The 27,628-nt window shown below is 39.9% G+C and overlaps 1 protein-coding gene across 1 annotated transcript; it reads left to right on the forward strand.

The window, feature by feature from the left end:
• The first annotated feature begins 66 nt into the window (after nt 1-66).
• On the forward strand, nt 67-27,628 carry LOC135216359 (crooked neck-like protein 1). The gene is given in 10 exon segments (XM_064251599.1): nt 67-304; nt 7,450-7,540; nt 14,660-14,716; nt 14,718-14,911; nt 15,038-15,125; nt 15,241-15,360; nt 15,667-16,248; nt 18,383-18,595; nt 19,670-19,939; nt 22,443-27,628. Coding segments are annotated over 9 exon segments (2,580 nt in total). The 5' UTR covers nt 67-304; nt 7,450-7,501; the 3' UTR covers nt 23,460-27,628.

Genomic DNA, 27,628 nt, shown 5'->3' on the forward strand with positions numbered 1-27,628 from the left:
TTATCTGTGTTCACCTTTACGAAACTGAAAGCCAGGAGCAGTCTCAACACCAAGCTCAACCATTTACAAGTAATCTAGGAGTCATCTCTGTAACTAGCTTTACTGTTTACTAGTAACCAAGGAACAGGTGCTGGCATAGAGCTATATGGCATAGCAGTGTGTAGTTTGCGCGAAACTGTGTTTTTCTGTGGAGTGAACGTTTAGTTGGAGGAACCAGGAACCAAGAAGAAGAGGAAGAAGAAGAGCACAACTGACGGCGTGATGTAAACAAAACGTATTTTGACGTCTCTTAATAATTTCACAGGTAAATTGTATCAGGATTTTTGTGAATAAGGTTAGACTGTATTTATCCTATGTCGTTTTATATATTAGGTAGGTACCTTATAGTAGTCTACCAATAGCTGTGCGATAAGCCAGGCAATACTAGGGTAGGTTAGGCCGGTCACCCAAACATGCATTGAAAGGCCCTCCCCTATACTGTGGCCCTCCCGAAATTCATAGTATATAAAGGCGTATGGTAGGGCAAAGCGTCAATTAGAATTTTGGGGTTAATGGAGGCTAGATCCATAAACCAGGGACTTGAGTATCATAAACGTAAACATAACCTGTAAACTAGCCTAGGTAACAAACACACTAACAAATGCAAAGGGAGCTGCCACACGAAGATATCGTTTAGTTGTCACTATAATTATATGAACAAATTGGTGTATAGCCTATTAAGGGTAGTTTACAATTTCCTGGACCAGTTTCCCAGGCCCCACGACACCCAAATCCATCCGCCAAGGTAAGTACCTAGTCCTTATGACCTCGGGTGGCCGTTCACCTACCATGACCTACACCCAGCGAACATTCAAAAGTCAACATGGCGTCCCCTCCGCGCCACGAACATTCAAAACAGTCTCCTGTAACAACTCACCCAGCCCGCATTGCTTTTGCTTCTGCAAATCCCGTTACGATATCGCACTTTATTAACATGGGTGACGATGTAGACGTATTCCGTTCTTATTTACCTACAGTTTTGGGGTTCAATTTCCAATTTCCCAGGCCGCACAACACCCAAATCCATCCGCGCAGGTAAATAGACTCTTCGACCCAGGTTGCCCTTCCGCCTACCTTGACCTTAACCGCCCGAGTATTCAAAGCAGTCAACATGGCGTTTCTAGGCACATCTCACCTGTCCCTCGTTGATTTTTCGGCTGCAAGTCCGGTTATGTTTGGTGATCCGTATAAATTATGTGAAGACGTCGATGTACTGCATTCCTATCTATTCAAGAGCAGACTTTTGGGCGATTTTAGTGGTGCTTGTGAACAGTGTAGAGTGGGAACGGTCAGCCTCGTCAAAGAGAAAGATATTTTTGTGTGGCGGTGCTCCGTACGCACGTGCCGTAGAAGAATCGCTATACGGAACGGCTCCTTCTTCTCCTGCTCACACCTTGATTTCGGCACAATCCTCCAGTTAATTTATGGCTGGATCCACGAGCTGCCACAGGCCTTTATGCAGATGACTCTTAAGATCGGTTCACCTAACACCATGGTGGACTGGTATAATTTCTGCAGGGACATCTTTATCAACATTTTGGTTCAGGACAACCGTAAAATCGGTGGACCTGGCCACATTGTTGAAATTGACGAGTCAAAGTTTGGCAAATGTAAATTTAACAAAGGTCGACGTGTTGATGGTTGTTGTGTTTTAGGTGGAATCGACCATGAAACAAAGGACACGTTTTTCCAAATCGTTCAGGACCGATCGGCCAAAACTCTGCTTCCCATCCTCATTGACAACATTCACCCAGATTCCATCGTTATTTCAGACTGTTGGAAATCATACACAACACTAAGCAAGCATTTTAAAAACACTTAAATATCAATCACTCTTTACACTTCGTCGATCCAACTGACAAAAAAATACACACCAACACAGTCGAATCTACATGGCGGGTTTTAAAACGTAACATTTTGCCATGGAGTGGTACGATAAAAACCCTGTACCCTTCGTATTTTTCTATGTATTGCATAAAAAAAACGTCTTTAATAACAGCGGTGCCCGTTCAAAACCTTCCTCGACCTCATTAAACACACATATCCATGAAAGAAAGCAGAGTCAACGCCAAGGAAAATCCGTCCTTTATCCCGCAGTACTCAACAACTTCAACAAACCCGTGACTGCGGTGTTCAAACCGAAATGTCGATGCTAGACGTCCAAGCCAAAAGGCCCAGAATTGCCCTACCAGAATTGTCCGACTCTGATATGGAAGATTTTCAAGTCTAAGGTAAGTGCAATATTTTATTTAAGTAATATAACTATGTCCTACTTGCAGTTAGGTTGGTTGCTTTGGTTACGTCACAACCTTCGTTACCACACTGGGGGGTTCAGCCCCCCGGCTAGGTAAGGCCACTCTCCCAAAGTCAGGTTAGGTTGGTTCTATTGGTTAGGTCACAACTTTTGTTACCATACTGGGGGGTCCAGGGGGTGAAGCCCCCCGGCTAGGCAAGGCCATGCTCCCTAAGTCAGGTTAGGTAGGTTCTATTGGTTAGGTCACAACATTTACCAGACTGGGGGGTCAGGTTAGAGTATGTGCCCTAACTCGGGTTTGGTGTGTTCGTTTGTAGGCTAACATGTTAAATGTACCTAGTAGTACCAAATGTAGGTACGTAGTAGGCTACCTGGAACCGTTTCCCGTTTGTAGAGTAAAATAAGTAAGAAGTCTCAAATTTGGGTAAGTAGTAGGCTAGCATAGCCCGCATCATGATTGTAGAGTAAGGGGTCAACATATTTAAAATAGGTAAGAAGTCCCAACTTTGGTTAAGTAGTAGGCTAGTGTAGCCCGCATCACGATTGCAGACTAAGGGGTCAACCTACTGCTAAATTGTTTGTTACTTTGCTCCCACACACACTGTATCTGCTTCCCCCCACCCAAAAACCCCGGTTCCCAACAGGGTTCCCCATTACCGTTTCTATAAAATTTTCGGCAGTCATCGCCACTCGTATCTGCCTCCCCCAACCAAAAACCCCGGTTTCCCTCCCCCTTTACTGTTTCGGTTAAACTTTCGGCTCTACATTGTTTGTTGTTGTTTTGGTATCGCTGCCATTTTGGTTGGGTGTTCTTCCGCTGATTGTGGTAGGCAGTAGGGTGGGCCTGGGAAACTATAGGTGCGCCATATATTATACAGTAGAGGCAAGAAAATTTGAAAAATTTACAGAAATATAATGAGAAATTTAGTCTGGTCTACTATGAATCCATCATGCTCAGATAGATACCCTTATTCACTCGATATTTAATTGATGAAACAAGAATACAATTGCATCTTTAAGTATACCATTGAAAAGATTGAAGTTTTGTCAACATAATGTGATATATGAAAGCACCATACGAACTAAAATAAGCATGTGAGGTCTTTGTAAAATATGTTTTCAGGGCAGTTTTTTAATCTAATATGGCATGGTATTGTCTCGTGGGCATCAGGCATACGCTGGCGGACACGTCGTTCCCAGACTTCCCAGCGCTCATTTGAACATTTATTTGTGTATCTATGTAACGTTTATTGCTTTTACTCAATATTGCAGTTGTAATCAGCACAATAAACAACATTTTGTTGCCTATATAGGTGAAAGTATGAAACGTCTTATTCCCGCAATCATGTTTTGAACTGAAATGCATTTTTACCTTGTAATTGGTGGTATTATCCTTACTGCCATCACAAATGGAATTCCACAGTGCTTATTTGATTGTAATTTTACACATATAGGTCTTAATTCACTCCAAATTGCACCACAACTAAGTTGCTGTTCTTGGTTCCTAAGCGCTTACTCCACTAACACAGTTGCAGGCAGCACACAACTACACTGTTTATGAGATGCAAAGCTAATCCCTTAATTGTTTATTTTACTCATTATATAGTTTAACTTTACTTTATGTTACTTCAAAATGTTTATTTTAATTCATGTCTATTATCCTTTTTTTGCAACCAAATTAACCCTGAAAAATTACAGATATTTCTAAAGTGATGCGAGTAGACGAAAGCAAAATTTCATCGTTGCCAATTTAGTGGAGCTTCACACATACGCTGATGCATTTACAAATTGTTTCCATGAATTCTAGTTGTCATAGTAATGCAATAATGATAAAATTGCTGTAATATGTATATATACTACAAATAGATACGGTAATTTCACTTATTTCCCCGGTTTTGTGTAAGTCTTAAACCTAGTTGAAATATCTGTAATTTTTTGGGGTTAATTTGGTTGCAAAGAAGGATAATAGACATGAATTAAATAAACATGAAGTAACATAAAGTAAAGTTAAACTAAATAATGAGTAAAATAAACAATTAAGGAAATAGCTTTGCACTTCATGAGCAGTGTAGTCATGTGCTGCCTGCAACTGTGTTTGTGGAGTGAGCGCTTAATAACCAGGAACAGCAACATAGTTCAAGTGCAATTTGGAGTGAATTAAGACCAAAATGTGTATAATGACAATCAAATAAGCACTGTGGAATTTCAGTTGTGATGGCAGTAAAGATAAAACCACCGTTTATAAAGTAAAAATGAATTTCAGTTCGAACCATGATTCTGCGAATAAGAAGTTTCATACTTTCACTAATATGGGCAACAAAATGTTGTTTTATTGTGCTGATTGCAACTGCAATCTTGAGTAAGATCAATAAATGTTACATATACATGCTAATATTATTCAAATGAGTGCTGGGAAGGCTGGGAAGGACGTGAGATCTATGCTGGTTACAAAAGGCACCTCAGTCGGTCGACGCCATATTGGATTTAAAAACTGCCTTGATAACATATTTTACAAAGACCTCACAAGCTTATTTTAGTTCGTATGGCAGTTTCATATATCACATTATGTTGACGAAACTTAAATTTTTTGAATGGTATGCTTAAAGATGTAATGGTATTATTGTTTCACCAATTAAATATCGAGTGAATAAGGCTGATCCACCCGATGACAATGGATCCAAGGCGGTGTTTCCCCCTTAATATATTTTTTTCAACAAATTGGGGTATATTATACTGTAAAGGCGAGAGGATTTGAGAAATTTACAGAGATAATGAGAAATTTGTAGTCTTTGGTCTACTTTTCTGTATGCATCCCCTCAGGGATACTAAAAGCAATAGCCTAATATAAACAAAAGAGTTAAATTTCCATCATCTGTTTATTTCTCTGGGTGTTTATATATCCAGAGGACGTGCCTACAGCTCATGAACAATAACTCCAAATGACATTTTGCATAGAATAAAAGTTGTTCAGCATGCCGAAATATACCCAAAAGGCAACTTACCATACCATTTTGCATGAATTTGCTGATCGATACTTTTTTTCTGAGGAACATAACTATTTCTAAGTACCCAGTTGATGAGGCACTGCCCTCACCAGTTCTTATGATGGCCGTAGTGCTGCACTCCTCTCATCCTGTAGTTCCCAAGGCTGCCGTCGTACATCGCCCCAACCTGATCATGGGAATTTTAACTCCATCTGATCATATGCCAGTTGACCCACCTTAAGGTCATGGATTAAATGCATCTAACGAATCAGGATGTGTCTGATCAATATGATTTATAGCCATACACCCTGACCCACAATCACGCTTCCTGTACTACATTATATATATACACCATTTTCTGTATTCCTCAGTCAGAGAATTATAATAGTTTATATCTTCATGTGACCATCTACTTTACATTTATCACTGGCAGGAAACAGGCAGGGATTGTAGTCTTCAGTTTTACCCAGTTATGGGCAGGCTAATACTCGAAATCTACATCTTTATGGCTTTTTTATCACCATGGTTTATATTTATGACTGTTAAAATAGTCCAAACTGCTTGTTAAAATAGTGTATACTGCTTATTTTTCCTCTTTCTATCTCAGCCAGTAAGTACCAATCACAAAATACATTGTAAAATCAAATATATCACTTGGCCAATGAGCCCACAGTTATTGGTAAAACTCAAGACAACTACTGAGGCCTTGTTCCACCATTTACATGGAAATATTTATCACCTTTTATTTATGCTTTCAATTATTTATATGTCTGTTTATGATATTTACCAGCTTATGTTTGTGTTTTTACCCTTGTCCCCAAGGAGCTGGTACTAAATACAGTGCCTATTTTGAACATGAACTGGTAGTTACCAGACCAGAGGGGTACAGTCCTAGTCTTCAGTTTTACCCAGGAATCAAACTAAACCTTACCTTCTTAGGTTCGTAGACTTTATTTGGCTTAAAGGGACTTGACCCTTTCCCCTTAGCTCCTCCCCCCACCTAAGCTGACCTAGGTCCTCTTCAAGTTATGTTTTTCTCAAAAGGGGTTGGATTCTCTATGGCTGTGGCCTTTGAGGCCATCTGTAATGAGGTAGCCTCAAATACGGAAGGAAGAGGGGACAAACTAATAATGACTTCCCATTGTTTCCCCTACTTGAAGCTTGCTCAAGGCTCTTCTGTAAGTTAGCTAACCAAGCCACCTTCAGCCATGTGGTCTTGCTCAGGCAGATAACTTTGAAAAGTTTTTGATAGAAGCGTGAATAATCTCAAACTCGCAGGGGTGTTTCCTGGACATCCTTTGTGATCTTGCAGAGGTCCCAAATATTACAATAGTTGAAAAGTAGGAAATTTATAGCTTCTGTATGGCAATCATCCATATTTAAATTTAAAGATTTGTGTATATTTGCTCACCGACCATTTTCTAAAGAAGAGAGACTCAGCACTCAGGAGCCAATAGTGAGTTCTGCACCCGCCAGGAACACTCATTCCCTAAGAATAAGGCTTTCCTTCAATACACCTCCTTATTTATCCAAGAGACAAAAGGAACTATAGGTCTTCTAGCACCTTAGACAAGAGATTATATTGGGTTCTGTATTTTATATCTTTTTGAGCCTTGAATGTAGGAAAGGAACTATAAGCTGTCTACTTTTCATGTGGAGTGGTAGAATGTTCTTTGTTATTGAGTTTTCATCATTTTATGCTGATGGAAGGATATAACATATTGATAAAGTAGTAAATGATTTTTGAGTATATTTTTCAAGTAGATGCTCTACGGATATGATGAAATCATGCACCATTCATAGCTGCCTTAACACTCAAGGAATATACTTTATATTTTTCTGAAAGTTTACTGAAGATTTTGAGAAACTTCTTAAGAGATTTTCCAAGAAGTTTCCTCGTTGATAAAGGTGTTATTTGAAGCAAAAAAGTGGGCATTGTCTTTATGTTTAATAGTGCATGCATTGTTAGAAAGGTCTTTTATTGTTGCAATCCTAAATGAGAACTCCAAATATGTTCAATTTTGTTTAGAAAAATATTCTAGACCATCAGGTATACATATTTGACTTCTAGTACTTTTTTCTTTATGTAAGTGCCTTTAACTCTCTCATTTTCTCATTTCATTATTATTTGGATATGTATATGCTCTAATATCTGTTTTTTCTTATTTTCAGGGTTTAGAAGTGCAAATATTTTGTTATATATCATAAGAAGTACATAGGCATCATGGCAAGTAAACCACAGAAAATGCCCAAAGTGGCAAAGGTATGTTAAGTTTCAGATGTTTATTTACAAGTACAATAGCAATAATGTAATTTCCAAGTTTTATATGAATAGTAATTCTATATTTGTTCATGAAACTTACCTGTCAGATATATATATAGCTGATTCTCCGACGTCCGACAAAGAATTCAAAATCCCGCACATGCGTGGGCGGCCAGGTGGTTAGTACCCCTGTTCACCCCAATTCCCTCCCGCCGCTGGAGGGCGGATATCAGAATCATTCCCATTTTTTCTATTCAGATTTTTTCTCTGTCGCCGTCGGTAACAACTGTTTACAGACCTCCGCCTAGGATTTTGAAACTTCTTGTGCTAACTTGAGTATTCTGATTGACTTTTGGTTTTGATTTGGCTTTGGCTTGGTTGTTTGGCATACGTGATAGTGGATTTGATTTGGATTTGGCTTGTTGACTTTTCTTTGATTACGATGTCTGGATCTAGCGCTGCTAGCTTCAGGGTGTAAGGTGCATGAATGTAAGGTGAGGTTGCCGAAAGCTTCGGTAGACCCTCATTCGTCAGTGTGCTCGAAATGTCGTGGTCATGTATGTATGTTGAATGATAGATGCATCGAGTGTGAGCAATTGACTGAAATTGAATGGAAGGCATATGATTCTTACGTGAAAAAGCTTGAGCGTGATAGAATCAGGTCTTCCTCTAGGAGTGCTTCTGTGAGTAGAAGTCAAGGTAGAATTGTATCTCCATTAAATCCTCCTGTAGATGTAATTCAACCAGATCCTGTTGTATTGCCTCCGAACAATCAGGAAGTGTCTGCAGAAGGAAGCGTATTAGTTACGATCATGGAGTCGATTCGCGCCTTGGAATCTAAAGTGATTGCTCTACAGTCAAATGTGAATTGTGATAAAAGTGTTAGTGCATCTAGTGTAATGGAAGGGGTGTCAGATCGGTCCCATAATGCCTCTAGGCCTAGGCCCCTGCCGGACTCCCAGGCCTTAGGGAGAGGGCAAGCCGAAAGCCGAAGGAGGGTTACGGGATCTAATGACCGGTCTGACGTCCCTTCGGCAGAAACTGAGGACGAATCTCAGGCTGCCGGTGTTCGTGCACGGGCACGAATACTTAAAGAGTGCTTCTCTTCTTCCGAGACTTCCTCTCCTGCCGAGGTTGACGCTCGGAAGACCTCTCAAAGGGAGAGCGGCAGGGGCGCTAGTTGTCGCACAGGCGGCCGTCGCCTTGTCGCCCTCTTAAGAGAGGTTTCAGAGAAGAGGACGCTTCACGTCCTTCTGAATCGTTATGTAGATTCGTCACCTGAAGATTTTGAAGCTTTTCCGCCACAGAAAAGGAACAAGGCTTCATCAGGGGAGGACTCTTTTCGAGCGTCAAGTCGCTCTAAGCTTGTTCCTGAGTTGAAGGAAAGGGCATCCCCTCGCCCATCTTCCTCGCACAGGATGAGTCCTTCTCCTGATCGAAGAACTTTCCCCTTCAAGGAAAAGTGCTTTGGGAAATGCAGAGACAGTTAGCCTCCTTTTTTTGAGAGAGGAGGCAGAAACTAGTCATAGAAGGAAGAATATGGTGGCTGCCTGTTAAGAGAACTAGGCAGTCCCCGGCTCCTACTCCGCGTTTTTTTCGGCCTTTGAGTCTACTCCTAGTAGCCGCGACGCATTAGAGAACGTGATTACGTTCCTCATGAAAGGGCGTCTAGGAGAGACGAATTTGACAGAGACGTGAGTTGTCGCACAAGCGGCCACGCGTCTTTGTCAAAAGGCCGAGAACGCTCAAGAATCAAGATCGGAACGTCAAGCTTTGCATGTTGATGATCACGCTCGCGTCTTAAACAACGAGAAGAAGCTTTTCAAGACGCGCGGATCGCTCGCCAAAACGCTCCAACTGACTCTGTTCAGGACGCACGGCGTCCTACACATCATGACAGCTCAGCAAGACGCTCAAGCTGACGCTGTTCGAGGCGCACGGCGTCCTTCACATCATGACGCTCAGCAAGACGCTCTTCAGGACGCACGGCGTCCTTCACATCAGGACGATCTGCAGGACGCTTCTCAGAAAGCACGGCGCCTTGCATATCGGGACGCTTTCCAGGACAATCAACAGTTGAGTCCGAAACGTAAGGATGTTTCTCAGGTTGAAGGGTCGAAGTCCATCGCGATCTTTGAAAGGCACTGATGACCGAGAGAAGGGATTCGTCTAGTGATCGCTGCCCTACTGATGATGACGAACCAAATGCGTCAGCGTCGTCAGACTATAAGACTTTGACGGATTTTACTTACTTAAGAAATTATTCCCAGATAATTTTCAAGCGCCAATTCCTTCTCTCCACCTTCACAATTTGCTTCATCGAAGCCAGGAAGGCCCCTCCCCCGGCTTCGTTAAGATGGCCACTTCGCTCTCCGCGAAGAGAGCGTTTAAGAGAGTCCAGGATTGGATGGATTCAAGGAAGGTTAAAGGAAGACTTCTTTTGTTTGGCGCTTCCTCCATCTAGACTGAAAGGGAGAGCCGGGATCTGGTACGAAACAGAGAAGAAGCAGGATTGAAGGCACCGTCCTCTTCTCAAGGAGATTTTCGCCAATTTGGTGGACGCTCCAAGAGGTCTTATTTGTCATCGGCTAAGGTTTCCTGGACAATGACGAGACGATCATCACCTCAAGGGGTTATATAAGACGCTAGAGGTGTTTAACTTTTTAGATTGGTGCCTCGGGGCGCTGGATGTACAATCGAGGAGTCAAGACTCAATTTCGCTAGAAGAGCTTCGAGTGTACTAGCTTGTATGGATAGAGCAGTAAGGGATGGCTCTGATGAGTTAGCATCTCATTTTTGCTACAGGTCTGCTTAAAAAGAGAGCTCTCTATTGTAGCTTTAACGGCGAAAGCAGTTCTCTCCGCTCAGAAAGCGGAGTTTATTATTCGCCCCCCTTCTCTACGCATTTATTTCCGCAGTCCATGATTAAGGATCTGTCGGTAAATTTGCAAGAAAAGCAACAAGGGACCTCTTGACTCAATCTTCAAGACGACCTACTCCTCAGGCTTGTTCTACTTCAACAGCTCCAGCACCCAGAATTTAATTTAAGCCCTTTCATGAGCACCTTCCTCTAGAGGTTCCTCGAGAGGAAGGGGGTCCTTCAGAGGTAAGATCTCTTCTACCAAGAAGGGAAAAAATTGACGTTTCTGCCCTTCAGGCACCTGTAGGTGCGAGACTCACCTTATTTGCTCAGGCATGGAGGACGATAGGGGCGGACACCTGGACCCTAGATTGTATCGAGAGAGGATACAAGATCCCTTTCCTCTCTACGCCTCCTTTGAGCACGAAGCGATAGACCTGTCGCCCGCATACCAGTCAGAGAAGCAACAGATTCTTACTCGACCTTCTAGATCAAATGTTTGGAAAAGAAGGCCGTAGAGGAAGTTCTGATGCTGGATTCCCCCAGGCTTCTACAACAGGTTTGTTATTCCTGGTTCCGAGCAGTCTGGGGGATGGAGACCTGTCCTAGACGTCAGCAGACTGAACATTTTTGTAAAGAAAGAAAAATTCAGGATGGAAACTTCTCAGTCTGTGCTAGAGCCTTGAGACCAGGGGATTGGATGGTGTCATTGGACCTTCAAGACGCTTATTTCCACGTCCCGATCCATCCCCAATCAAGGAAGTTCCTGAGGTTCGTCTTAAAAGGACAGGTCTTCCAGTTCAGGGCTCTGTGCTTCGGTCTGAGTACGGCGCCGATGGTTTTTTAACTTTCCTCTCATGCGGAATGTGGCGAATGGCTTCACCTATCGAAAATAGAGTCTCGCTCTACCTGGACGACTGGCTAATCAAGTCGCCTTCGAAGTCAAGGTGCCTGGAGGACCTTCAGCAGACGACATTACAGCTGACGAAGGCCCTGGCCTTATAGTAAATTACAAAAAGTCCCATCTGATCCCCACGCAGTCCATCGTGTATCTGGGGATTCAGATGGATTCAGCGGCTTTTTCAAGCTTTTCCATCAAAGGAACGTCAGCAGAGATGCTTAGAGAAAGTGTTAGCCTTCTTAGGGAAAGAAACATGCTCGGCGAAGGAATGGATGAGTCTGCTGGGAACCATTTCTTCGCTGGAGAAGTTTGTTTCCCTGGGGAGGTTGCACCTCAGGCCACTCCAGTTTTTTATGACAGAAAACTGGAAAGACAAGAATCTAGACTCGACTTTGATTATCTCAAAAACGGTCAAGGATCATCTGAAGTGGTGGCAAGATCCTCCGACAAACTCTCGGAAGGGATGTCCCTCAAGCTTTTGAGCCCCGACCTAGTGTTGTTCTCAGACGCCTCCATGGTGGGCTGGGGACAACACTAGGAAAGGAGGAAGTGTCAGGCCTCTGGAGAGGGAACAGAGGTCCTGGCACATAAACAATTAAAAGAATTGGAGGCTATTCTGGTTGGCTCTTCAGTTCTTCGAAGAACGATTGGTGAGCCGAGTTGTCCAGGATCAACTCGGACAACACTAACGGCTCTCGCTTACATAAAAAAGCAGGGGGGGACACACTCTCGATCACTGTTCGTGATAGCGAGAGATATCCTTCTATGGGCGAAAGCTCGAAACATAGTGATCCTGACAAGGTTCATTTCAGGAATTCAAAATGTTTCGAGCGGATCTTTTAAGCCGTCGACATCAGATGCTTCCCACAGAATGGACCCTACATCTAGAAGTTTGTCAAGAGCTATGGAAGTTGTGGGACGGCCGCTAGTCGACCTCTTCGCAACCTCGAAAACAAGAAGAGGCTTCCGATTTATTGCTCTCCAGTTCTCGACCCGGAAGCAATAGCGGTAGATGCCATCCTATGGGACTGGACGGGGATGGATGTGTACGCCTTTCCCCCGTTCAAACTCTTAGGAGAGGTAACAAGGAAGTTTGCGGCGTCGCCAGGAGCGAGAATGACTCTGATCGCCCCCTTTTGGCCCTCAAGCGATTGGTTCACGGAGGTCATGTCTCTTCTGGTAGACTTCCCGAGAACCCTGCCAGAGAGAGTCGATCTTCTCAAACAGCCCCACTTCGAGAGGTACCACGAAACCTCTCCGCGCTGAGTCTGACTGCGTTCAGACTATCAAGAAGTTGGCCAGAGCGAGAGGTTTTTCAAGATCAGGTGCAGAGGCTATTGCCAATGCGAGAAGAGCTTCCTCTCGAGCAGTTTATCAGTCGAAGTGGACTGTCTTCAGGAGATGTGTAGGAAGAAAGGTATTTCCTCCTCCACGACCTCTGTGAACCAAATCGCTGAGTTTCTCCTGCATTTGAGAAATGTGGACAAATTAGCAGTGCCCACAATAAAAGGATATAAGAGCATGCTGTCAGCTGTCTTCCGCCACAGAGGATTAGATCTGACAAATGATAAAGATCTTCACGATCTATTGAGATCGTTTGAGACAACCAAAGTACTACAATCAAAGGTTCCATCATGGAACCTTGATGTAGTTCTAAGATTCTTGATGTCGGCTCCCTTTGAACCTATGCATGCTGCCTCATTGAGAGACACTACTAGAAAGGCGATTTTTCTAACTGCTCTTGCCACGGCGAAGAGAGTTAGTGAAATTCAGGCAATTAGTAAAGATGTGGGTTTCAGAGGACACAGTGCAGTGTGCTCCTTGGATCCTAATTTCTTAGCGAAGAATGAGAACCCATCTACCCCTGGCCAAAACCTTGAAATCAAGGGGTTAACAGAGTTCATCGGACAAGAGCCAGAGAGAGTCCTGTGCCCTGTCAGGGCTCTCAAATTTTACATGCAAAAGACCAAAGATTGTCGGGGTCCTTCTGAGAACTTATGGTGTTCGGTTAAGAGACCCGGCTTTCCTATGTCGAAGAATGCACTGGCATTCTTTTTGCGAAGCACCATCACGGAGGCCCATGGCGTCCTGCTCGGATGGTGCTATGAAGCTTTTTGAAAATAAAAGCCCATGAAGTGAGAGCGGTTGCGCCACTTCAATGGCATTTCGAAAGAATATGGCACTTAATGATATCCATTAACGCTACTTTTTGGCGAAGCAACTCTGTGTTTGCTTCACATTACCTGCGGGATGTGAAGACGGCATATGAGAACTGCGAGTCGCTTGGACCATACATATCCGCATGAAATGGTGTTGGGGGCAGGGAGCAGCACAAATACTACCTATAGAAAAGGGGTAGGTGTGCTTTTTAATTTTGGTGTTGGTTTATGGTTGAAGGGTTGGTTGCTTGAGGCGCCTTCCCTTTCTTTAGCCTAGAAGTTATGGGACTAACTTCAATAGGTTAGGTCAGGTGGTGGTTTTTTAGCTTCGTTGCCCTCACAGTATGGTCAATATGGTCTAGTCACATTGTGGTCACGCCCCCGCCGTTGACAGATCATCTAGAGCGCACCAACTACACAGGTCACTACCTTGTTGGCAACTCTAGTAAAGCAAAAGCAGACTTCGGTGACAGTAATCAAGAAGTCAGCTATGCTAAACAGGTAAGGAATCAAGATGTCAATCATCTGCACTTGAGGTGTTTCCTAAATCCTTCTATTCTGTCCCTTCCCACCTCCAATGGTGGGATTCAGCTATATATATATCTGACAGGTAAGTTTCATGAACAAAATGTTATTGTTATGATACAATAAAGTTTGTTTCATACTTACCTGGCAGATATATATAATTAAAGTACCCACCCACCTCCCCTCAGGGGACAGTGGTATGAAAATCTGAATAGAAATGGGAATGATTCCTGATATCCGCCTCCCAGCGGCGGGAATGGGTACTAACCACCTGGCCGCCACTGCGGTGTGCCGGGAGTTTTGAAATTCTGTCGGACGTCGGAGATACAGCATATATATATCTGCCAGGTAAGTATGAACAAACTTTATTGTATCATAACAATAACATTTTTATGTAGTATAATTGTTTTCTTGCTTTGAAAAAAAGAAATATACGAAATTTTTAACCATTTAACGGTGAAATGAATATTTGTCAGGTTATACTGTTTCCTTTGTTAGTACAAGATTGCAAGAGTTTAATTTTTTTACCCAGGTGCTCAGCACATGAAATAATTTGCAACATTGATTGATGAAATGGTGAAGTTGTAGAGACATTGAATAGTTTTGTCTTTCATAGTCATATTTCTGTATTGATTTCAATACTGTATAACCTGCTTATTTTAACCCTACTCTAGGTAAAAGACAAGTCTCCAGCAGAGCTCCAAATCACAGCTGAACAGCTGCTTAGAGATGGCCAAAGAAAGAGAGCTTGAGATTGTCCCACCTCCCCCAAGACAGAAGATCTCTGACCCAGAAGAACTCCAGGAATATCGTTTGAAGAAAAGAAGAGCATTTGAGGACAATATTAGAAAGAATAGAGGGAACATTTCAAATTGGATTAAATATGCTAAGTGGGAAGAGGAACAAAGGGAAATTCGCAGAGCCAGGTACGTAATTATTGATTTGGGACTTGCCATAAAGTCATAGGTTTGTAGAAATGAAATATGAAAGTTAATTAAGAAAGTTTTATTTTAGTGTTCTTTTATTCCTTATCTAAATTATTTCTATTGCAGGTCTGTGTATGAGAGAGCCTTAGATGTTGATCATCGAAATATAACATTATGGTTGAAATATGCTGAAATGGAAATGCGTTGTCGACAGGTAAATTGAATGCATTTCATTCAATGCCCTAAATTGATAATCCACATGAATAAGTCCTGTACTTTTAAAAACTTTCATAGAGAGTACATAGTGTTTATCTTAAATATGATTTCAGGTTAACCATTCACGTAACGTATGGGATCGAGCTGTTACCATATTACCTCGGGCCAACCAATTCTGGTATAAGTACACATATATGGAAGAAATGTTGAAGAACATCCCAGGATGTAGAATGGTATGTATAGTACATTCATTCGTTGTTTTTACTTTTGTTTTCCTGAAAGTAGCAACCCACTAAAACTACATTTTAATACTAGCTCACAAAATTTGGGTATTCTTTCCATGAATTGACAGTGTAAAAACTTCAATTAGCTTTGCAAAGAAGCAATGTTGCCAAATCTGCTTTCCGTAAATAGCGGATTTTTATTCTAAACCCACATGATTGGTCATGATGCAGATATTCCAGTGACTGTAAAAATCTCAGTAGGTGTAATTGAACTGTGGTTACCTACTTGTATTAAAGTTCTTTGTTATGGTACAGGTCTTTGAGCGTTGGATGGAATGGGAACCAGATGAGCAAGCTTGGCTAACTTACATCAAGTTTGAACTTCGATACAAGGAACTTGACAGAGCCAGACAAATCTATGAAAGATTTGTTTATGTGCATCCAGAACCAAAGTACTGGATAAAATATGCTCGGTTTGAGGAAAACCACGGTTACATTCAAAGTGCTCGACGGGTGTATGAACGTGCCATTGAATTCTATGGCGATGACCATTTTGATGAAAATCTCTTCATCGCTTTTGCCAAGTTTGAAGAAGGACAGAAGGAGCATGACCGTGCAAGGGCTATATATCGATACGCTCTGGATCACATGCCAAAAGAGAAATGTCTTACACTGTACAATGAATACACAAGACACGAAAAGAAATATGGTGATAAGTCGTCTATTGATGATGTGATAACAAGCAAGCGGAAGTTCCAGTATGAAGAGGCAGTGAAAGAAAATCCAAATGATTACGACACCTGGTTTGATTATGTACGAATGCTGGAAGCTGATGGTAATGTGGACCTCGTTCGTGAAATATATGAAAGAGCCATTTCATGTGTACCTCCTCTGAAAGTAAGTAATTTTATTTTAGTAGTAATTTTCTCATTTTCAAGTGTTTGCTTTATAGTTATCTCATAACTTCTGAACAAAGATTGCAGTTAGACATTTATAAACCAATTTTATTTTTGAATCAAAGTTCTATTTTAAGATGATTTAAACCCTGTAGTTTGTATACTGTATGATGCAGCTTTGCTTTTCAATGGAATAAAATAATTGAAATGACACCTTGGACAAAGGCAAACATAACAGGAATGCATGGTAAAGCATCAAAGAAGGTTGTGTACACTTGAATATTACAAGAGGATAATACTGTAGTAGATTACAGGAGAAAAGAGAAAGAGTAAGGGTAGTAGCTTATTAGAGCCTAAGTTATATAGAACAGGATATGCAATGATTCGAAAAGAAGTGAAAATGACAAAATAGAAAATGATTAAAGCATATAAAGGGGTTGCAGTTACAAATAGGTTAGGTCTTTTATAAGCTCTAGCCTTCACCACCAAGTGGTGAATTTGTGATGGACTGCTGTCTGCTATGAGGAATTAATGCATAGAATTATTACTAATTCATCATGCCTGCTTTTATGTCAAGTACATATCATATAAGAGAAGTGGCTTTACAGCACATATAGTTAGTAAATTAGGTCACACTAGCAATTACCTGGAATGACCAAATGATATACTATACATATAACCATGTACCTTTATTGTATATACAGTCAAATATATTTGTTTTGGGACTCCAAGCACATCGCTTTGTCCTTTAAGATGAAGTAGTATCCAGCTTACTGTCTGCTGACTACTCTCAAGAAGCTGACTAGTTCTTATTTTTCAAACCCTCTTAAATTGATCAGATAGATTTATTTATATTCCCAAATATTCACATCTAGTTTTCATGTTTCAGCATAGATGCATCAACACCCCTCATAGGCAGTGCAGTAATTTCAGATATGTAGACTGGATAAGGATCTACATTTATTATGTAGTTTCTGCAGGGGTCAAGTTTGTAACACTGATGTGCCTTGGGGAGTCCCAGTGGAAGTTGTATGAAGTGTAATAGTATATGCCCAAAGATAACTGGGAGGAACCTTGTCTTCATCAGAGCAGGAATGGTGTGGTATGAAGACTGAAGCTCACCTTTTGTAGCTCCATGTGTGGGTCTGCTCTGTTCAGGGACCCACTGTTCCATTTTCACCTTCATAGCTCTGGTTGTGGTTGTTTCGCAGTTCTGATAAGTAGAACAGTTTCCAGTGATTGGCTGACCCTGGTCTGCCTATTTATGGGTCTCTGTGCTAGCATTGCCCTGGTTGGTGTCATAGCATTGGGACAGTGCTGGCCTAATATGGGAATGTGGCACTAGGAGAGCTATGGTCCTGCCGTGGGCATGATAATGGCTCCTGACTCAGGTCATTGGCACTGCACTGGTTCTGTAGGTGTGCATAATTCTAGTCCTGGATCATATCATCTGAGCACCACTAACTAAAACAGTGGTTATGTGACTGCTCTGGAAGCTAGAGCTCTTGTGATTGCTGCTCAGTAGGATTATTTTGAAGTGCCAGGGGGCTAAATAACAGCAGTAAACATTGTTACAGATGTCTGAATAATAACTCATAGCTGCTTTAGACCTGGAAATTGCTCACACACACACTCACTACTGTGGGATGAAAGCAATTTTCTTTATTTAATATTAAGATGAACTGAATCATTAGGATTGATGTTATGGGTATGAAAATGGGTAGTTACATAAGGTCTCTTATGAAAGAATTTAAAGCTTTATGGGCCATTATCTTTATTTTTTTGGGTGGGATGGGGGGGCGAATTAAATTGGGTAAATACCCTTCTACATGTTTCGCTAGGGAACCAAAAGTTGTCTTGGTACTGATACTGATGTCTTAAGGAAGAAAGGGGTTAAATTCCATGTGCACTTCTAAATATGCAGTATTTTGAATAAGAAGTTATATATAGTATAAGAGAAATGTAGGAATTCTGTAGAGAGGTTTCTCAACAAATGCAGTTTTGTGTATATGTAATGCATTCAGGCCTTCCTGAGTGCAATGATTGCATAAAAACTATGCAAAAGCCCATAGTGATTGTTTGAAGTAACAGAACTAAAGTAAATTTAGTTTTAACTGTGTTCTTCGGGTTTGCAGGAGAAGCGTTACTGGCGGAGGTACATTTACCTTTGGATTTATTATGCAGTCTTTGAAGAGCTAACGACAAAAGATATGGAGAGAGCTAGACAAGTGTACCAAATGTGCATCCGTGTTATCCCTCACAAAATCTTTACATTTGCTGAAATTTGGCTGCTGTATGGAAAGTTTGAAATTCGTCAGAAAGATTTGAGCACAGCCAGAAAATATTTGGTAAGTACTCTATTATATTACTTTTGGAAGACTTGAAGGTTTATGTATCTGGTACACATTAGGATTAATCATTTATTATTTCTTTTTACTAACCAAATAGTGTTGAAATATTGCTTTATGTGTATTCCTGTTTTATTTGTTAGGTGATATGAAGGTTTTGGAGATGCAGAAAATAAAATTCAGTAAGAGACAGGCTTTATAATGCAAATTTTAGGAACTGATGTGGATGCAAATGTAAATAGAATTTAAAACATTTTACTGTGACATTCTGTAAATGTTTAGATTCATGGTTTAAGTAGTTTGGAACAGCATATTAGAATTGAGGTACTGGTAGAGATGTGATGTCCAGAGGCTGGAAAAAAGATTCAGATCTCAAGGCTTGAGGTGGTTTGGATGTGTGATAAGAAGGGATGAGGAGCAGTGTGGTCAGAAAAGCAGTAGATATGGTAGTATCAGGACAAAGACCTGTAGGGAGGGACTAGAAATCATGGAAAAAGGGATAGCTGAGGACCTAGACCTAATATGATCTTAATTATAAAATGCATAGGACAGAGAAGAGCAGACAGGGCTCATTGTATTTATTTCCCTTAGAGGAACTTAGTAGTTTAAGATAAGAATTCTTTAAACTTGCTTTCATATCAACCATACAAGTGAGATTTTAAAGAACATATGTTGTCACTCATGTCTGTCTGTCTCTGTGTGGTGAATAGAATTTGTTGAAACTTGACAGATGTATCCATCAGGTTTTGTCAAGATGTTTAACAATTTGGGAGATTTTGTCTAGAGATAGTGGTTTGTAATCCAGGAAGCTTGGCTCTGAGCCAGAGTCTTCTAAAATATTCAACAAGAGAAAGTCACTTCTGGGATATCCTGCTAGCATAATCACATAGAAAATGGATTTCCAGCAAAATTAAGCCCATAGCTGGTCAGCTATTTGATGGCCTTATCATCATATGACTATCAAATACCTGACCGTCTCCTTGATGATTGAGTTTGTTTAACTTTGAAACAGTTGTAGGTCTCCTCAGATTCCATACTAATATTGCTTATGTCCTTTTTTCTCTTTCTTTACAGGGTCAGGCTCTTGGAATGTGTCCTAAGCACAAACTCTTTCGAGGTTATATTGACCTAGAAATAAAACTGCGAGAGTTTGACAGGTGCCGAAAATTATATGAAAAGTGGGCTGAATTTGATCCAGAGAACTGCAAAATGTGGATCCAGTTTGCAACCTTAGAAGCGATGTTAAACGATGAAGCAAGAGCTCGTGGCATTTATGAATTAGCAATCGCACAGCCTCGATTAGACATGCCTGAATACATGTGGAAGTCATACATTGATTATGAAGTAAGAAATTTGTCATTTGATAATAGGCAGTCCCTGGTTATCTGTGGACTCGGTTGATGACGATCTGGTTTAGTGCATAAAATCAGCAATTTTCGGTGCCATACATTCCTAACAGACACACCAAAATTCGGTTATCAGCGCCATAAATCACCAAGTTTCAGTTAATGGCAATTTTCACTTATCATCAAGCACGTTGGAACGGAACCCCCGCAGATAACTGGGGACTGCCCCTATATTGTTCTGTATCGCTCACATGTTTTGATGCCCTAAAGGAACATATTGTTAGTAACTGAAGGCTGATTGAAAGATTGAGCCATAGTATACAGATAATTTATTGATGTGTTCATGCAAAATGTAAATCATTGCTTTACATAGGATTAAGGTAGCTGTAAAATGTTATTTTAAAGAGCAGTCCATCAAAGGGAATGGAGATTTTCTTTTCTCATGCTGTGTAATCAAACTTACCAGTCCTTTTACAACTCCATTCTTTGAGTGAATGGTGATGTCCTTTTTATCTTTTTATGTCATTATTTATATAAACTATATTTTTTGTTTAATCACTGTTGTTAGTACATTATGTATAAGGAATTATTACATCATATAGCTGTGAAGGAGAATGCAATTGCTTTTTATGGCACTTTTCTTTTATAATGTCTTATTATTTTAGGTAATTAATTTCTTTTCTGTTAAATCCCTTTACATTGCACTGCTGTTTAATTCTCATGTTTTCAATTAGTTCATTTTCTGTCACTTGTATCTGCAAGAACAAACACTTCACACAGACATGTATGTGGATTGTACAATCACTTTAAATATGAATTAGGTACTACAAACTTCTTCACATCACTCCAGACCAGGGAAGGGAGGAAAAGGTCTAATGTTAGAACATGAGATCCCTTCACCAGTGCTTGGAAGGTGTATTTATGACCCAAGCTAAATCCTATGGGTTTTTTGGATTTTGAAAGTGGATTCTCTAAAGATTGATATACGTTTTGATGATGCTTCAGAGACTGCAGAAGTAGGCAGGAATCCACCACATAACAATAGATGCTAGTCAGGTATTATTTGTGATGATTAAATTTGTATGTCAGCTGTAGAGATATCAGATTTGTGTTGTGTTTAAGTTAACTTACCACTGCTAAAGGTGAAACCTTCAAGAAGAACCTGCATGTCTCTAGTAAGAAATAGGCTTAAGAACCATAGGCATAACCTCAGCAATAGGCATCCAGTATTCTTGACAGCCTCTGAAGATTTGTGGTATCTGTGTATGGAAAATGTCTTCTAACAGAAAAGTTTGAAGCCTAGACCAAGGTAGGTTCTTTCTGCCATCACACTAACAAACTTGGGTTAGTTTATAGAATAGTACTGTATTTCAAAACTGGAAATGTTATCCTTATTTTATGAAAACCACAGGCAATGTTTTACTCGTACATTCAGTTTCATTTGTCTTTTAGTAAAAACAAAGAATATAGGGGTTATACTAACTGTCAATAAAGCATGATGGTCACAAGGGACACACAAAATAAGTGTCCTGTGCTGTACTAAGGTATATATGCAGCGCAATTGATTATGGTGGTTGCGCAAGATGAAGCAGTCATAGGGATAGCTTTAGACGCTTCTGCAAGGAATATATATAGGAAAATATTGATCACTTAGTGGATCCACTGAGCTCCTTCATTCTTACACTGCAAGTAACATTCATTCAGAATTTGGCTAATTCAGATTTGCAGATTGTACCTTATAGCGCTCACTCAGGACCATCTCATTTTGGTTTAATTATGTAATTATCATGTCATATCACAGTTTTCATATATCTGACAGTTAAATTGTTTTAAAATTCAGTAATGAGGTGCCTTATCGCTCGTGGAGCCACACTATGTCAGCATCATTGTCAGGAATCAGCCTTGATGTAGGACTAGGAGCATGCTATGGAAGAGCTGACTTTCCCTGTAAGGCTTCCCTCCTTGACTCTTACCTTGGGCGAAAGCACCTTGTGACTGTCTGTTATTACAAACCTCAGCATAGTCCCAAATCTAGTTTCATAGCTCTGTAATTTGGAAGCCCATGGTCGTTTGATGTTGCATCATGCTATTTTCTTTGAATATGAAGTTGTGGAAGCAGCATTGAGTACATGGCATTGGTGATGTATCAGGAAGCAACATTAAGTACACGGCATTGATGATGTATCGTAGAGTAACGCAGAATTATTCAACATGAAGACCAAGAGACAGTAGAGAAGATGCGAAACTTATCACCAGGATTGTATACTTTTGCTACTTTAACTATACTGGAACAGGATATTGTTATTTCCCTTCCGGATATTGTTATTTCCCTTCCTCACTAAGCTTTTATTATCTCAGACTCATATAACGATAGCCTTACTTTACAGTTAACATTGAATAGATACTGGTTAGTGGCCCTAGTATAATTCCAAGAATACCTCTTAGGTTCAGGCAGACATAATTGTGATATTACAGATATTTTTACTCTTTTGTTATTTCAGGTTGAACAGGAAGAATGGGACAGAGTAAGAGGTCTGTATGAACGACTTCTTGAACGTACACATCATGTGAAAGTTTGGATTAGTTATGCTAAATGTGAGCATTCTATGCCTGCAGAGGATAACATTCAGCGTACACGGGCCGTGTTTACAAGAGCCAACCGTGCTTTACGAACCTGTCAAGAAAAAGAGCAAAGACTGATGCTTTTAGAAGCTTGGAAAGACTTTGAGGATGAATTTGGTGATAAAGAGAGTGAAAGCAAAGTTAAACAGCTGATGCCAAGGAAGGTGACCCGCAGACGACAGGTCACAACAGAAGATGGGTCACAAAGCCGTTGGGAGGAATTTGTAGATTATATTTTCCCAGATGATGAAGCTGCCAAACCATCTCTCCTTCTTTTAGCTAAAGCTAAAGAATGGGCTAAGAAACAACAGGTGGAAAAAGATAATGATGAAACTCAAGATGTTAAAGGCGACAAAGAAGGTTATGAAGAAACTGCTCCACTTGACCCAAATATTGACCGTGATGACAGTGAGGTAGAAATTGGAACAACAAGCAGTGAATCCTCTAGTGAAAGTGATGAGAAAGGGAAGGATGCAAGAAAAGAGAAAACACATAAAAGAAAGTCAAGGGGAAATCTTGGGAGAGATGAAAGAATGCAAAGAGCACAAAGAAGAGAAAGTTCTGATACATCTAGCAGCAGTAGCAGTGACGAAGACAATGAAAAAGTTGCTAAAGAAAGGAAAAAGCAGCCCGTAAGAAGAAAGGATAAAGGGAAAAGTTATTCCTCCGATAGTGACAAAGAAAGGCAAGGGAGAAGATCTTCAGATAGCAGTGACAGCAGTGACAGTGATGATGATGAAAGAAAAAAAAGAAAGAGGTCAAGTAGTGAGAGTGACAGTAGCAGTGACGATAGAGCAAGTAGTAACCACAAGAAACGGTCACGTAGTAGGGAAAGCAGTAGAAATCGTGATAAAGCTTCAAAAGGGAAAAGGTCATCTAGTGATAGTGATAGTTGATAAAAGGGGCATAATAGAATTTAAAAAGCACTGATATATGGTGAACTTTTAATTTTACTGTGTTTTAACAAATGTTTGTACAATATTGAATGGTAATTCTCTCTCTCTCTCTCTCTCTCTCTCTCTCTCTCTCTCTCTCTCCTCTCTCTCTCTCTCTCTCTCTCTCTCTCTCTCATGTCAGTAATGATATACCTTCAATAGGCATTGCTCTTTCCACTGGTACCAGAGCCCATAAGCAGAGAAACAGGGTTTTGTGAAACACTTGACGCATATTTATTTTTGAATGCCATAATGAATTTGAGTGTATAGATAGATGTGCAGCAAATATACTAGACATTGGAGGTATCATTGATGTTCATGAACAAATACAGCATGATAAGTATCCTGTCATAAAACTCAGCAGAATGTTCACTGTAAATCTATGAATCAACTTTACCAAGGACTGTAGGGATGTATCCATTTGCTCATATTAATATTATTATTATTATATTATTATTATTAAACTTTTGCCTAGGACTGTAGGTGTGGTTGTATTATTATTATCATTTTTTTTTTATCTCAGTCATCGTATTTTACTCTGTGGTTTTTATAGTGTGGGGTTCCAGGTTGCATCCTACCTCCTTAGGAGTCCATCACTTTTCTCACTGTGTACGCTGTTTCTAATAGCACACTCTTCTGCTTGAATCCTCGAGCTACTTCAGCCTGTAGTTTTTCCAGGTTCCTTTTCAGGGATCTGGGGATTGTGCCTAGTGCTCTATGATTATGGATACAGTTTCCATTGGCATATCCCTGAAAAGGAAAATTGGCATATCCCATATCCTTCTTATTTCTATTTTCAGGTCTTGATACTTATTAATTTTTTCTCTTTCTTTCTCATCTACTCTTGTGTCCCATAGTATTGCGACATCAATAAGCAATCCTTTCTTCTTGATTTTGTCAATCAGCATCACATCTGGTCTATTGGCAAGTACCACCCTATCTGTTCTGATACCATAGTCCTAGAGGATCTTTGCCCGATTGTTTTCTATTACTCCCTCAGGTTGGTGTTCATACCACTTACTACTGCAAACTAGTTATTATTATTATTATTATTATTATTATTATTATTATTATTATTATTATTATATAGCTGTCTTATGGAGTCCTGGGGGGTCGCCTATGAGAATGTAACTCCTCCGAAGACTCACAGTGGGTACTGTATATAGGTTTTTCCTACTTCAAAACCTGTTTTATCATTATTATTTGGGAAAGGCTATTCCTTAGCAGATTTCATTATACAGTTTTACTACAATGCGCATGTTCTTTATTATAAGAAATTTTTTGTTTCTTATAGTTTGATTCTTCTCATTGGGAGTAAATGCAATAAACTCATCGGGTCTTCCAAATTATTGTTAGCTTAGGGTAATGTTGTTTGGTTGCATTTCATTGTAGCAGCATAAGTGCATTTTTAGGGACCTTAACTGCATATTCCTTATACATTGCAACATTACATTGGAAAAATAGATATATCCTGTGTGCAGTGTGAAACTTACAACCTCTCTGCATACTGAGCAATGGCAATGTAGTGAACTGGAGTGCTATTTGTGTAATTTGAAAGTTACAAGCTCAAATTTAAGCCACATAACCAAAATTGTTGTTGGTTTTACAATACAGTGAAGGCTAGTAGTTTTGCTATATTTGGTATATTACCTGGTTATCGAGGAAATTAAAACTATCAAAATTAAGAATATGTACAGTACACGAAAATAGAAAAGGACTCATTTACAGTATAATATGATGATGTGAAGTTGACAAAAAACTGTTTTTTTTTCCAAATTGAGTGAGCAGTCACTGTTAAATTTTGAATTGGGAATTGCAGAGATACTTAACATATCGTATGTAGTTCGATGATTGTGCATATCATTGTGATGAGAGAGTTTATTCATTCTGTTCTAGTGTTCTGTAAATAACTGTAGACTTTTCTTTGTAATTCTGTGGAAGATTCTTTACATCTAGTTTATTAAGTGGTAACTGTTTTATAAGAATATAATAAGAATTTACGATAGACACTGATTGTGCAAGGAAGCAATTAAAAAAAGTAGAATTATGCTTATAATTTTTTCTTCCCCCAAGGGTTTTTACATTAATGCTGCAATCTGTTACTGAGAAAATATTGATGACAGTAAGATATTGGTTGTAATCTGAATAAGTCTTCATAACCTTCGGTCTTTTAATGGAATTTTGTAAGATGGTAAGTGATAACTAAAATACTATACTATATGTCATCACTTACCAACAACTATTTCATAAGATATGTACGTTTTTTAGCAACACACATCTCAGATTTCATAGCCCCACCATCACGGCTGTAAAAAGGATTAATACACAGTGATATAATAAAAAGACTCGTCCTAATAACTAACATACATTTAAAATTCATAGAAAACCTACTACAATGCTAAGAAAATTACCATCTCTAGTGAAAGGAAGAAGACGAGTGACCAGAAGAAGAAGGAAAGGTTCCAAGTAAACATAGTTATGCCAGGTAAAGAGGGGTAGCATTAGTTTTATTGTTTAATTTTGGAACTATTGTTTTTATGGAAAGCGATTTGAAGACAGCAAGCTCTTGAGGAGAAGAAGCCCGTTTAATTATTTTGAAGTGTTTGTATTCTATATTGAATTTGCATTTTTTTTAATGTTCTCTAATGTTCGAGAATTCTGGTGAAGACAACCGGACACCTGTTCCATAACTCACCCCCCTGTGGCAATCAATGCGGACTTTAAGAAGCCTACGTGAGGCCCTGACATAATTTCCCAAACTACATTTGGGACACGAAAATAAATAGATGGCATTGGAAGTCAGAAGTGGGCTCAGCTTTTCTTTATATCTAAATAAAGACCCAATAGTTAATGGGTTTCTTACGATAAGTTGTCTTTTTTATGGCCGGACAGTGTTCACGTACTAAACGTTTAACTTTGGTATAAAACATTGTATCACTGATAAACAGGACACTAGCAAAGAAAGGCAATCTAGGAGCAGTTGGTCTGTTATTTTTCTCTATTAATTTATTTTTTAAAAACTTGGTTAGGTATTTGAAGAAAACCTTAGCTGGATAGCAGTTATCGGTGAAGTAATGTTGTAAAACAGTAATCTCATTGTGAAATTCAGACCAGCCAGAGGAGAGAGAATATGCCCTGTGGAAGAGGGTATGTAAAGCGTTTACTTTAAAGTTAAAACTACAAAAGCTGTAAACATTTGTCCCTAGTCCAGTAAAAGTCTTTTTCTAAAAATTATTATTTTCATAATCAATTGTAAACTTGATATTAGGGTGGGCTGAATTGGCAAATTCTAAGAAGGAATCAGCCCTGTCTCTGTCTCAAAAAAGAATAAATGTATCATCAACGTAATGGCAGTAAAAGAGAGGATGATTAGCTAGAGGGCAATTGTCCAACTGCTCCTCCAGTTCACACATAAAATTATTTGCAAAGATGTGGCCTAAAGGACTGCCCATTGCCATACCATCACTTTGTACATAGGACTTCCCATTAAAAATAAAGGCGGTGTCCTGCACTGCCAAAGTTAGAAATTAGAAGCTTCTTAAAATTGTTATAATTAAAACCATGAAACAGAACATCATTATTAGTAAAAATCTTGTTTAAAATAATTTGAATTGTTTCTTCCACAGGGATATTGGTGAACAAAGACTCTACATCAAGGCTAACCATAAAAAGATCCGAATCTTGAGACAATATTCTTTCTTTAAATTGTTCAGCGTTTTTAATGGTATAATTATTATGAGAGAATTCTGTTAATAGCGGTACTAAATATTTAGCCAACTTGTAATTAGGGGCGTCATAAGATGGTAGAATCGGTCTTAAAGGAACACCTTCCTTGTGTACCTTACTTAGGAAGGCCATACTTTCAAATTTCTGCCAGCGTCTGGCGGGTTGATGAAGTCGCACAAAGCTGTAAGCGGTGTAGTGCGGCCCCACAACAAAAGAGGTAAGAACCCGCACGGTGCCATGCCACACCGCACCACACCCCACGTGGTGTGATGTGGTGCGACGTCATACCACCGGCGAGGGAGTGTTATGTTACGGTGCTGTGCGGTGCCCCTGAGGTGCCCTTACGGCGCCTTCATACATGATTAATAAATGGCACACACATGTTGTGGGGCGTGTGGCGTACT

The sequence above is a fragment of the Macrobrachium nipponense genome, chromosome 6 (assembly GCF_015104395.2).
Source record: "Macrobrachium nipponense isolate FS-2020 chromosome 6, ASM1510439v2, whole genome shotgun sequence".
Lineage (NCBI taxonomy): Eukaryota > Metazoa > Arthropoda > Malacostraca > Decapoda > Palaemonidae > Macrobrachium > Macrobrachium nipponense.